At 38.4% G+C, this 13,567-nt stretch overlaps 1 protein-coding gene across 1 annotated transcript; it reads left to right on the top strand.

The window, feature by feature from the left end:
* The first annotated feature begins 1,877 nt into the window (after nucleotides 1-1,877).
* LOC145776331 (uncharacterized) lies at nucleotides 1,878-11,991 on the top strand. Its single transcript, XM_082587732.1, has 5 exons — nucleotides 1,878-1,928; nucleotides 8,121-8,241; nucleotides 8,848-8,982; nucleotides 9,602-9,693; nucleotides 11,711-11,991. Exons 2-5 carry the CDS (start codon nucleotides 8,139-8,141, stop codon nucleotides 11,771-11,773), a joined length of 393 nt encoding a protein of 130 aa, XP_082443858.1. The 5' UTR covers nucleotides 1,878-1,928; nucleotides 8,121-8,138; the 3' UTR covers nucleotides 11,774-11,991.
* Nucleotides 11,992-13,567: the final 1,576 nt, after the last annotated feature.

Genomic DNA, 13,567 nt, shown 5'->3' with positions numbered 1-13,567 from the left:
TAAGGACATATTCTCAGTGTTCAATGGAATATTAATAAATCCAGAGACATCAGAAAATCACTTCCCGCATGCAATTCCAGACCGACATTACTCGCTTAAGATTTTTTTTTATACTTTAAAAGATCGTCGCTAATTTTTATTTCTGACCATCAAAGCAAAAACAATACACGTCTACAGAGAAAAGGCAGAAGCGACAAAACGCGAACGTTAAAACGTGATTGTGACCGAAATAGGTTATTACGTTGAAAAAAAATTGGCACGGTCGCAACACCTTCAGAAAAATCTAGGGTAGAAAGGAATTCGTTAGGTCGCAAGGGACCTAAGACTCAACAACGTGCTTTGTGATGTGTTTGATGCCGTAACTTTTATGTTAAACTAAATCTTTTAAACGTTAACTCGACATGGCACACCTGGTCGTTATCTCAGAAAGATAACGTGAACAAATATTGATCAAATTCATGTGATCAACGTGCACCCGGAAGTGATCATGCGATGTCAATGCAGGCTGACCAATGTACAATGCTGTTATTGCAACTAGCCTACCCGTCGTTTACGTAGAAGTTAAGGTTCTTCTTGTGACAAATTAGAAGTCCGATGAGCGGGAAAACTTTTAAGCTATATCGTCTGTTGTGAAACTAGTAGGCCTACAGTTAATCAGTGCGAGAAAGAACTAGCACCATAAAGACTACATTTTCATTGAAAGAATGAAAACATTTTTCATTCTTTCGCAACTTCATCATTTGATTTTTTGTGCTGTGACGAAGAGGCCTCAGTGGCAAAAAGGTTTAAGAATTGATGTAAAACCAAATTAAGGAGAAAATTTATAATTATTGTCATAGTTTGTACAGTGGCGTAAGCAAGGAGCATTGGGCCATGGCCACCCTCTCTATAAAAAAACTTTTTTAGCGTTGTTATGATTGTGTAGTACAAACATGTTATTGTTCAAAAGTGGTCTTGGGTAGCAAGGCCGCATTGAACGCCTCTCAAACCTACCGGGGAGGGGGGTACGGTTGTGTAGGAGCTGACTCATTTCAATTTGTTAATTTTTTTGGGCTATTTGAAATTTAAAAAAATGTTGTAAATGCTGCTATTACAGAAGCTCGATATTATAGCTTAAATTACGCAAGGCCCTATTTACCATTTCCAAACCCCCAGTTGGTGATAAGTTACCATATCTCTGTTTAGGGGCTCACCCTTATTCATATTTAGATGGTGCGGCGTTTTTCGGCATATTAATATAAACAATGTTATATATAGCCTACTACCCTACTGTTATAAAAACTCGACATTTTATAGGTTAGGTTGCATCCATCGGTATCGTATTGTAGATCATCATTTGAAATGACTATTTTAAATCAGCGAAACCAGCAAATTTATGTTATTTTGTTAACAACTTAGGCTACTAGGCTACGCTTTCGCTTTCTTGGAAAATTTCCTCCAGTTTTTAGTTTTTGTATTTCAAGAGTGATGCAATTACATGTTTTGGAGACGGCCTTTGCCATTGCCAAATCATCCTCTGCAAACGGTTCTGTAGCACATTTTAGTTATTTAAATTAAACTCCATAGCCCTTTGCATTGTTAAGTAGTCAAAGATGGAGTCCCAACAGATTGGGGAGTCAGTCTAATGTTTTTGATTCGAATTTACAAATTATGATTTGAAAAAAAATTTAGGCGCCTTTGTTAAAAGTAGAGGCCCACTAGTGAACTTTGAAGGGAAATAGAAATGGGGAGAGATAGTGCTCACACGGTGCTGTAGGGTGGGTCTTCTTTTTCGTTATATATTCAGAGTGCGATGATTTTTGTTTAAAGTACGGTAATAAATTGCATTCGATATTTAAACTTTCACAGAGAGGTTCGATTTATACTTTAATCTTAGGACCAGGCGCGGATTTATTGGAAGAGCCCAGGGGTCCCCCCCTCGAAATTTTGTAAGAAATTGTTGAAATTGTATGTTTCCGCATTAAACGGTTTGGTATGCTTCTAAACAGTTGATATTAGTCCCACGGCGGACTTAACTTATTCCGGTGGGAGGGGATAATTTTTGTTATTATTATGGTTGAAGTTATCCATCGATCAGACTCCATTATTTTCTTTCATACAACTTCAAATACATTTTAAAAGCAACATTTGTTGGAGCTGACTCAGCTGAAACCAACGCTGAACCAAATGACGTCAGTTGAAACAATCTGAATCTGAAACGTTGAATGGCTGTTTTATAGTTTTAGTCTTCATTATAATTTCATTTAATCACCACATATGCCTGCAAACATACAAATATCACATTTAAACTTTGCCATGGGCGCCATTTTGCATAGAGTGTTAAATCAAACTTTTTTGTTTTCAACACAAGATCCATCCAATTAAGTAAACCAGTTGCTGCAAGCTAAATAATTATGACTCACTGGTTATTATTGGCAAAGGGGTGTTTTTTCGTTTCGATTCGAGAAAAAATGGTATGCTTCTACCCCTTGAGAAAATGATGCGTTTGTATATGTATGATTTAAAGCAGTGGTTCCCAAAGTGGGCGTTTGCAGCCATGAAGGGGGCGCTGGATATTAAGTAGGCAATTGGGAGGCGCTGAGAGTAAATCGGGACAGTTACAAAAAAAGGATTGCAAAGCATTTTTTTGTCTTGTTTCGCTTCAAAGAAATACCTACAAAAGAAGGCGGTGACTATAAAAGCTCTGTGGCAGATATTGTGGCAATTATGTATATGTTGGCGTCGCTTCGCAGTGCCTTACAAATTAAAAAAAGGAACAAATTCCCAAATGCTCACAATTCACTGTGAAATTCATCGGCACCATTTGGTGGCCAAAAATATGACTGTTTGTCTTAATCTATCTTTGAAGACTGTCATCAAAGCAGTGGAATAAAATTAAAACGCATGCTCTGAACACACGCTTGTTCAAATGGTTGTGCAATGAGAATGATGAAGCTTTTGAGCGCTTACTAGCCTACTCTATACTGAAGTACGATGGCTTTCCAAGGAAAATTGCCTTGCACGATTTTATTCGCTGTTTGAAACTAGAGAGGGGTGACCCTGGCCTTGCGGATAACATATCCTGGTTGTGAGAAATGATATCGCCTACTTGTCAGACATATTTCACAAATTTAGTGACTTGAATTTATCCGTTCAGGGTCAAAATCTAATCAAGGTAAAATCGGCACTGTCTGGCTTCACTAATAATATCAGCGAAAATTAGCAAGACGGGAATTTTTCAAATTCCCAAGCTTGCATCAACTTGATACCAGTGACAAAGGCATATCTGATGTTGATGTAGAGACGTACAGCAATCATCTTCAAGAAGTACACAAAACATGGGAGTTTGATTTCAAGATGTATTCCAGTTAGAAATCCTTGACTGGATAATTCTGTGATATTTCCAAACATGGAATTCTTGAGAAGGAACTGATCACATTGCAAAGCAATTTTGCACTCAAACCGAAGTTCAATATCTCTGGGTTCAATCGTTCTGGTAAGCTATACAGAACCAAATGGTTTGGTTTGGTATCTTTATCTCGGACTGACAAAGCCTTGATAGGTTATTCCTTGTAGTTACGTATACTTGCAGACGCTTTTGACGCAGGGCCGGTTACCGAGATTGACAGAGTGCGGTTTCCGATTGTTAAAATGTTACTGGGGAATTATTCCATCCATTAGGTGCCGCTGAATGGAGAGCAGTCCTTAGAATGCGTTTCTCAAGCGCACACCCCGAGAGTCGAACCAGCTCTGCTTGATCTTGAAGCTTCTTCGTTCACGAAGTCACGCGCTAACCAACGGAGCTATCGGCTATACGGGCTAATACTAAACCAACTGACCTATGGCTATCGGACAACTGAGCTATACTCTCACGTGCGGAATCGGGTCAAAGTCTTTATCATTGCCTTTCCCAGCTCATACTTGGTGGAGCGTGCTTTCAGTGCCGCGACAACGCTTCTGGATAACAAAAGAAACCGTCTTGACATAGTCGGACGGGGAGACTTAAGATTGTTCCTATCCAAACTGGAACCCGATATCAAGAGGCTGATGACATTGCATCATCCGTCTCATTAGAGTTGGACTTTAAGTTGCGATGAATGGACAATAACTTTGGTTTTAATTTTTTTGTGGAAGGGGGCTTTTGATACTCTGTTCGTTGTCCAGGGGGGCGCTATTAAAAAAAAGTTTGGGAAACACTGATTTAAAGCTACAAGAGAAGCAGTTTTGTGAGAATATGAATTCTAGTGCAAATTAACTAAAAGGTCTGGCAGCACTTTTTCTAAAAATCTAGGAAGACAGATCTTTAGGCCAGGGTTTCCCAAACTGTGGTTCGCGGACCATTGGTGGTCCGCGACGACTGCACAGGTGGTCCGTGGCGATATGACAAGAAATTAAAAAGTCACACAAATGCGTTGTACAGTACGTAGCCTACCCTAATTGCCGCAAACAAACAAAATAACAGCATTCATAAAGAAACTCAACATATGGAAAACAAGGATAAATGATAATGTGCATATTATGTTTCCTGTTATGTGTGACTACATTACCAACAAACCCTATACAGAGTTGATTTTCTCTGACGTTACACAACATTTGAAATTGCTTTCTGCACATTTCAAGAGACATATGAGAATTTTTGACTGGATTTTAAACCCTTTTCTTGTTACATAGACTGATCTCTGATCTGTCAGGACGCAAAGAAGAAGAATTAGCCGAATTATCATCTGATCGAACTTTAATGCTTAGTTTCAATCAAACAGCTGTTGCATCTTTCTGGTTGAGTGTTATGGAGGAATACCCATTGCTATCGCGAAAGACAACTAAAATTTTATTGCCTTTTGCCACGACCTACATGTGTGAGCAGGGCCGTTGACAGGATTTCTCGGGCCCGGTACCCATTTATTTTCGGGCCCCCTTCATCGACAATGTTATGAATATAAAGGTTGTGTACAAACTTTTATTGATGTGCTGTTAAAATGAGGATGACACATGCCGTTCAATGTAGAAAGTTAAGAGGATTATCATTTATATATTTTCAAAGATTTGTTGTATCCACAAATTTCCCCAACTGTGCAATTACGCATTAGGGATTTCTCCATAAACCGCAAAATCCTTGCTCTCAATCATGATCTTCATCGATATGATTAAAATTGTTGAAGTTTTCGGCTGAAATTAATTCATTGTGAAGTAGAGTAGCCGTTGGAGAGTAAAACAGTTTGGGGGGGGCGAACATAATTTTTCCAAATTTTGTCTTTGCGTATATATTTTCAAAAATACAAAATTACTCACAATTTCTGACAGTCATCAACTTGGCTGTGTACGAAATACAAACAAAAAAAAACACAAAAAAAACACACGTACAACAGCGAAACAAGGCTGAACTTACTTTATAATCTACGTTCATAGACCTGTCTGTGTCCCAATTACATAAAACATTCTTGTGTATCACAAAAAAATATACAGTATATTAAGCCTAACTGAATTAAAAAAAAATTGAACTGAGACTTCACCAATAACTGGATAACAATAATTGCTGAATATTCATGTCACCAGATTATATGAAAATCTCCAGCCCAACTTCAATAAAAGGCCTGACCAAAAGTAGCTCAATCTTTTCAATTCAATGGTATATCAATATTTGTAAATTTGCATTGAAAAACACTAAAATGGCAATCCGTTTACTTATCAAACCAGTAACATTACTTAATCCATGCTGCTTCAAATCCTACAGCCTGAAAAGAATTGGACAGTTTACCATGCTATGTGCATCAAACTTCCACCTTTGAACAAAACTACTTTTGATACCAAAAATATTGATATTATATTACAATAAAATCATAGTCAATGTTTTTTCAGAAGATCATTACAAAGATAATCTTACTTCACAATAAAGCAGCTACGCCTACTCAAATCACAAGCACTGAAGAAAAATGACTCCCAGATAATAACTTCAAACTCAATCGTTGCCACAAAATACAGACCACATTACCAAAACATGACACAAAAATAGCACTGTTTACATTGCCTGATATATTAACTGCATGAATTGGATGACAAAACAACATACGGTAACATGTGTCTTTATATTTGATTGTTGTTGCTCTAATACTGTGTCATAGATAGTAAATAGCTGAGCATATCAACCCTGGGACTGGCAAAGACAAACAGCAGTTTATACAAAAAAAATTCAATATAGAAAACAGTTAAACCATAGAACCATAGCTCACAAAAACATGAAATTAAATCCAGGAAAATTCACAAGTTGTTTTCATTTAATATACTTTTCACTTTGTACATAACTACAGTTAGTGGCCGGGATCAATGCTCACAAAAGTGGTGTATATGTGGCCTCACAACTGTTGATTATTAAATTTTCCAACAAATGCTTATTTTGTTTGACTATATCTAAAAATGATAAGCTATATTTGTAGTATTTAAGTCAAGTTTTGCGAGCAGCATAACTCATGCTAAAATTGACTTATCCAATAATTGGATATTTTTGCCCAAATATTTTTACCAACAACAATATACATTAGTGGGATATAGAGAAAAAACAAAAAGTTCATAAGTTCACCAGAACCCAGCAAGGTTTCAAAATTCTACCAATGAAGGAATGTAAGCTAGTGTGATATTCTAACGAATATCTGTAATAAGCTTATCTCAGCTTGTCGAAGCATTATTTTGCATTTTTTTCTGCAAATACTGAATTGAAACTTAACATTCTGCCCAAATTTTAATACCAAATATAAAAGTTTCTATAAAGTTAATAAACTGGTAGAATGTTGAAAACTTATGGTAAGAATTGATTTGTCTAAATAATTTTTATATTCAACTACATTAGTAGGATATTGAGAAAAAACAAAAAACCTCGTAAAGTTACCAGTACCCATTAGACTTTTAAATCTTACCCATGAAGAAATGCAGCCTACAGCCCTAAATGTTAGTCAAGTGAATATCAGTAATAAGCTTACCTCTGTTCCCCAACTGTGCTTTTTACAGTTCTATTTTGCAGTTGTCGAATCGAAACTTATCATTCTACCCAGATTGCAATACCACATGCAACAGTTTTCAAAGTCGGTGATAATACATTTACATTCATTGGATAATATTAATGTATCTCATAAATTGCAACAATTATGTCCACCCACCTCCTACAGCTATGATTTGCAAATAGCTAGAAGTGATTACCACCAAAAAATATATATATTCAGAATTAAAGAGGTGAAGAAAAATATTTCGTGTTTTTGAAAAAAAAATCGCGGTTAGGAAAATCACTATACCCAAAAGGGGGCCCGGTACTTTACATCTGACGGCTAAAGTGGCTGTTTTAACCTCTGTTGGCAATTCCTTTAGATCTGATTATATTAAGATCTTGATAATGTTTGAAGTCGCGGGGAATCTTTTAAATCCGGGCCCCCTAAATATTCCGGGCCCGGGTCCAAAAGTACCACCTAGACCCCCCTGTCAACGCCCCTGTGTGTGAGACAGCATTTTCAGCTCTTACCAACATGAAGACAAAATACAGGTCCAGACTTTCCGTGGACCCTGACTTATGAGTTTGTCTTTCACAAACAACTCCTAGAATTGATGACTTACGCAATAAGAAGCAATCCCATCCGTCCCATTGATGTTGTCAGTTTCTTAAATAAACAAAATTCGGTTTTATTCATTTTTACCCTTGTATTGGGGGTCCGCGAATAAACAGATTTACAAATAGTGGTCCGTGGCCCAAAAAAGTTTGGGAAACCCTGCTTTAGGCTATCAGTCAAAATCAATTTTAGTGGCAATTTGACGACAAAAATAACTATTTAGCATAACTTAAAGCCGCATGGGTGGGAAGGTTGGAATAAAGTTTCAATCACAGAAAGGCGATACAGAATCAAACCAACACGCGCAGATAATTTTTAAAAAGTGTAACAATAAACATCATTTAAAGGCGCATCTTTCTTGATAGGCTATAGTGATAACAAAAAAGGCTAAATTAGCCAAGATTTTTACACCTGCAGCACATTGCCCTATTTTTTGCTAATAGTAGGCTATAACTTTTTGACAGACAAAGTTAAGCTTTATATGTTTTCGCAGAACTAGTTAAAATTGTTGGGCAAAGGAAAAGCTTATCTCTAAGTATTTTTGGCAGCCAGGTTGCTAGGGAATCGTACATGATGAAGACAATATCTTGGGCGCTTGCTGCTTTATTTGTGGCTGGTTTATGTTGCCTCGGAGGAACAAAAAGTATCGTTGAGAATTGGAGGTTACCAAGTTGTGAGTTCTTTGGGAACTGTTTGAATACCATAATATGCAGTTTTCATTTTTTGTTATCCTTCTTTTTGTATTTAGGGTAACGTTATGGTCAACTTTTATAGCCCAACGCAAATAGACAGTTCTGGCAGCCCTTCACAATAGTGTTGCGTGATATTTGAATAAAATTTTTTTCGCATTAAATATTAAATATATTTAATACACCAATATTAAATATCGCGCTTAATATTCTTGCTCCTTTTTTTCAAACTATGTTTGTGCATATTCTTGGTGACAGATAGTTTAGTTGTTTCCTTCCAAAAAGGTAAGAATTCAATTGACTGGCAAAAGCAGCGGTTGAGAACTAAGTGGCAAGAACTAGTGGTGCGGTACTGATGAGCCCAGCCTCATGGGCGAAACACGTGTCTATCGCTGAGTTCTTGCTACACTCGACTGCCGAGAAACACACTTGTTTGGTTTTGTTGACCTCACTCATCTTTTTGCTCCTTTTGTGTCGTTTCTCTTTAAGCTGTATTGCTGCTTTATTTTCTATCCGTTTTTGGTTTATGTTTTATTCGTTTTTAAGATTCTTTACGTCTTTTCTTAAATTGATTTAAAGTTGACTTGCAGACGATACAGCAGACGGACTCATGTGCTACGACAATACTCAGAACCAAAGCATTCCTTTGGTAACCTGCCCTTCATTTCGCAACTTCACTAGGTGCGCCACAAACCAGTTTACAATGGCCGGGGCCAGCCCTACCGGTGAGAATTTGTATCACATTGTTTTTGTGGGCATTTGTTATTGTTAACACTATCAGTTAGATATTGACAAAGTGTACAAGTCTACGCTTGTTGCAATGTTGTTGTATGATCCATTCCAGTCACTCAGTGTCGCTGCTTACTCCACGCAGCGGTCGGCAACCTGCGGCTCCGGAGCCGTATGCGGCTCTTTTATCTCTGCGCTCTGGCTCCCGTGATACTTTTTTATACTAGTTCATGTCACAATTAAACCATTGTGGTGCAATAATTGTGGTGACCATGAACCGATTAGTTGTGTTTCCCAGTCATTGTTAAGAGTTGACAACTGTTGGAATGGTAACTACAAATCAGTTATACGGGATGTGGCCGAATAACTCGAACAAAAGGCTTTCCTGTAAGCGTTAGGTTTTTGCTCTAAGCAGTCAATTAGATGGTGTGGCTCAAAACAGGTTTTAGTTTGATGGAGAGGAGACCAATTAAGTGGCTCTTTCAATGCTAAAGGTTGTCGACCCGTGCTCCACAGACTCGGTCACCAAAATGAACAAGTTTGGATTTCCATTCAAAATGACCTTGCCCTGCTTTACCAGTAAAACTTTATTCTTGTTTCTTGATGTATTTACAGAAGCGATCACAGTGTACTTTTGTGCCGACGAGAAGGTTTGTTCCGACCCGCAAGCGTATTGCGCCGAGCTGCAGAAGAACTTGCCTTTTCAGGTTGGACTTTTGACATCATATCATAAAATTTTGTAATGTATCCGAAACCAAAAAGACACCTCTCGCTACAGCAGTCGATATACCAGCACGTGAGCACGTCAATCAATGGAAAAGGTGGAAAAACGAAAGGTTTAAAATGTGTCTGAATGGTGAATAATTCATATAGTACATATAGTTAAAATTTGTCTGTGTCATTATGATGTGGATGAGCAGCCATCATAATAACAAGATGGAGAAAGAAAACCGGACATAAAGAAACCCGTCCTCACTCCTCAGGCCCGTTTCGATGTGGTGTAGGAGAGCAGGTGTTGAGCTCTTTCTATGGCCAGACCACACATCATACAGTAGCCTACGGCGATTGAGGTTCGAGATACAGTTTAAGTTATTGTTTCTTGTCTTGGTGGGTGGTGGAATGGATGAGTTAGTAGGCCTAGTAGGCTACGTGTGTCCTGATGGTGTTCAAGCTCCCATTTCTTTTATGACTGCCGCATTGGTTATGAAGTGTTGCATCTGCTGTTCCTGTTGAGATCTACAAACATACAGCAAGGTTGTGGAGCCCGACGAATAATGTACGACTCCGATTCCGGCTTCAGAGTTGCCAATCTTTTTTTAATTGTTGTCCTTTTTCATTTTATTTAATTTTACTTTAAGTTGTGATCGAAATTGAAACGTCGACTTTCATAAAAATTAGCAAGGACAAAGTTGTAGAGCTCAATACGGAGAAAAGAGAAACAATACTTTGAAAAAAATTTGCAACACGAGGTTTCATTGTTTATCGTTTTGTATCAAGTCGGAGTCGGCCTTTTTTTTAACGACTCCGACTCCGGAGCCAGACACGCCAAAATCCTTTCTACTCCGACTCCACATTCCTGTATAAATTACGGCACAGCAGTCGGCAGTATTGTTTAGGTAATCGTATGTAAACGATGTCGGATGAGTATCTTCACAAGCGTCGGCTGCATTGCCGAGTGGTGAGAACCCTGGAACGACGTTCGAAAGGGCGCTGGTTCGACTCCGCTCAAGAGCATGCGGCTGTGTCTTTGGCAGGACATTTAAAGGCATGCTTGAAGGTGGACACGAAGATTGGCTTCCTTGCCTTCTCGTTCACTTAATCTAATTCATCAACCACAGAGAGTAAGCCTGGATACGACAAACAAACCTGCGAAACAACCTCCTATTCATTGCGTATCCGTTTGGCTGAGATGTTGCTGCTTTAATTTATGGACAAAAAGCGACTTTGTATGAAATCTTTCGTTGTGAAGAAAGAAATTCGTTCTACATTTTCGCTCCTTTGAATGCTGAGTGGACGTTTTTGAAAAGTACGAAACAACACGTCAAAAGCATTGTAGCCAATTTCAGACTATTGTTGGGTATTTCAGATTGTTTTAATTCAAAGAAAATCATGATTCCGTATAGTTGTAGCAACACTGCATCCCATATGGTAACACTGCAGCCCATTTGGCAACACTGAAGCCTATGTGGCAACACTGAAGCCTATGTGGCAACACTGCAGCCCATGTGGCAACACTGCAGCCCATGTGGCAACACTGCACCCTATGTGGCAACACTGCAGCCCATGTGACAACACAGCACCCTTTGTGGCAATACTGCAGCCCATGTGGTAACACAGCACCCTATGTGGCAACACTGCAGCCCATGTGGCAACACTGCAGCCCACGTGGCAACACTGCAGCCCATGTGGCAACACTGCACCCTATGTGGCAACTGACAATATATAATAGACATTAGACAACATTTCACAACTAGACCGCAAGAAGAAAGAAAAGAGTTGTTCACGTATGAAGATGCCTGCAGCCAAGTTTGACCTCAATGTTTTTGTCAACTTTACAATGCGCAAATAATAAAAATGTTAGTGAAGCCTGAACTAGTTTAACTAGTTTAATGCGCAACAGCAACCACCAAATATTTTAATTGCAACGGTAACCTCGCTAGAACATAACATTTCCTGTGTCTTTTGTTTTTTTCAATAAATCAAAATCTATATGGTTTGTTACAGATGGGCAAGTGCACGTTGAAATGCTGCAGTCAAAATGGATGCAACAAGCCAATAAAGCGATAGAAGGAAACATGGCGAGAATTTGATGCGATTAATTTCTTCCTACTTGAATTTTGTGTCTTTTCTCCCGAAACAAGTTGTGATTTTGATGGAATCATTGTGGTATCCTGCTAACCTGCAGTAGCCTATTCTGTAATTTAAAGCAAAACCAATGTGATGTGATTCTATGTTCCAGCTTTTGCCGAAAGACAAACATAGCTGACTACTGGCCAAGTTGATTATTGGAATTTTTATCGTTTTTTTTTTTGATAGTTTTCATGCATTGTAATTTTAATGTAACATTAAACAAATAAACAGAGATTAGATTCCATTTTGTCGGCTACTCTCTTGTTGCTCGGAAAATCTTAACAAAAAACATCAGTGTTAAAGATGAATTGCATAATATTCAAAACTGTAGTTGATGGTAAGGAACAGCACAAACAGAACAGTTTGGCAAAGACTGAAATGTAGTCTACAGATCCATGTAACGTTAACATACGTTCTATTAACGTGTACCATACCACAACTGAAAAAATGCCGTGCATGGACACACGCCAACCAAGAGTTGAAATCAGATCTTTTTACGTTGATTCAACGTCTAAGGATGTGATTCTTGAAATCCAACAACCAATCACTATCTGACACGCACTCCTATGCCAACCATGCTGCACTTTATGTGGGCTGCTGTTTGGAAGTGACGCAACTACACTGGAATTTAGAGGGCACTCATGTTCTCGATGCCAGTGATGAGACGCCACTATATGACTCAGAAAATGAAATCTCTGACGAGAGTTGTTCGCAAAACGCCAGTGTTCTTGCCAGCCACTCAAAGCAAACCAGCAGCGCATATCCCAAGAATGAGAATTGGCAGTGGACCGCTCAAGGCCAAGTGCGGAACAGATTCCCATTTATTGGAAATCCAGGTCTGAAAGTAAACTTGCATGATGCAAGTGACCCTTTGGAATTTTTCGAACTATTTTTTGATGAAGAAATTATCAATTTGATCGTTACCGAAACAAATCGTTATGCCAAGCAATTCTTACAAGAAATGAAGCTGAACTTGAGACGCGGTCCAGATCAAAACAATGGAATGAAACAAACAATAATGAAATTCGAAATTTTTTAGGACTTTTGCGGATGCAAGGTGTTAACAATAAACCTGTGATGCAATACTTCAGTAAAAGACCATCTTTATTTACTCCATTTTTTGGTAAAATCATGGAAAAAATCGCTTTATACTGTTGAGTAAATTTTTACACTTCAACAACAATGAAGAGTTCAATCCGAACGGGCACACACCCAAAAAGCTTTTCAAGTTGTGGCCTATCCTAAAGCATATGAAATCGAAATTTTCTGGTTTGTATCAGCCGGAAAAGGATATGGCTGTAGATGAGTCACTTCTATTGTGGAAAGGCCGACTGGGATGGAAGCAATACATCGCCACAAAAAGAGCCCGATTTGGCATAAAATCTTTTGAAATTTGTGAGTTTTCATCCGGCTGCATATGGGATATTTTTTTTATACTGGAAAAGATACGGTGTATGATACAGATGTAGCGGAAAAAAATCAACCCATGAGAAGTAAAGTCATCTACACCCCTGCCAAGCCACTTTTAGGCAAGGGTTATTGCATAAATATGGACAACTTTTTCAGCTCGCCACAACTCTACGAACTGCTGTGTAAAAACAATACTGATGCCGTTGAAACTTTACGAGCAAACCGAAAAGGAGTTCCGAAAGAAATAACCAGAAGCCTACAAGACTAAAAACATGCGAAATAAAAGCAATGTACTGCCAACGTCTGGTGGTCCTGAAGTGG

The sequence above is a fragment of the Aplidium turbinatum genome, chromosome 8 (assembly GCF_918807975.1).
Source record: "Aplidium turbinatum chromosome 8, kaAplTurb1.1, whole genome shotgun sequence".
NCBI classification, from domain to species: Eukaryota; Metazoa; Chordata; class Ascidiacea; order Aplousobranchia; family Polyclinidae; genus Aplidium; species Aplidium turbinatum.
The sequence above is the reverse complement of the archived record's forward strand: the minus strand, read 5'-3'. Positions and strand labels throughout refer to the sequence as shown.

Bases quoted from the DNA above. Each gene is read 5' to 3' on its own strand.
- LOC145776331 (XM_082587732.1), top strand. From the start codon at position 8,139: ATGATGAAGACAATATCTTGGGCGCTTGCTGCTTTATTTGTGGCTGGT. The intron at 8,983-9,601 runs GTGAGAATTTGT...ATGTATTTACAG, and splicing joins GGCCGGGGCCAGCCCTACCG to AAGCGATCACAGTGTACTTT. The intron at 9,694-11,710 runs GTTGGACTTTTG...GGTTTGTTACAG, and splicing joins AGAAGAACTTGCCTTTTCAG to ATGGGCAAGTGCACGTTGAA.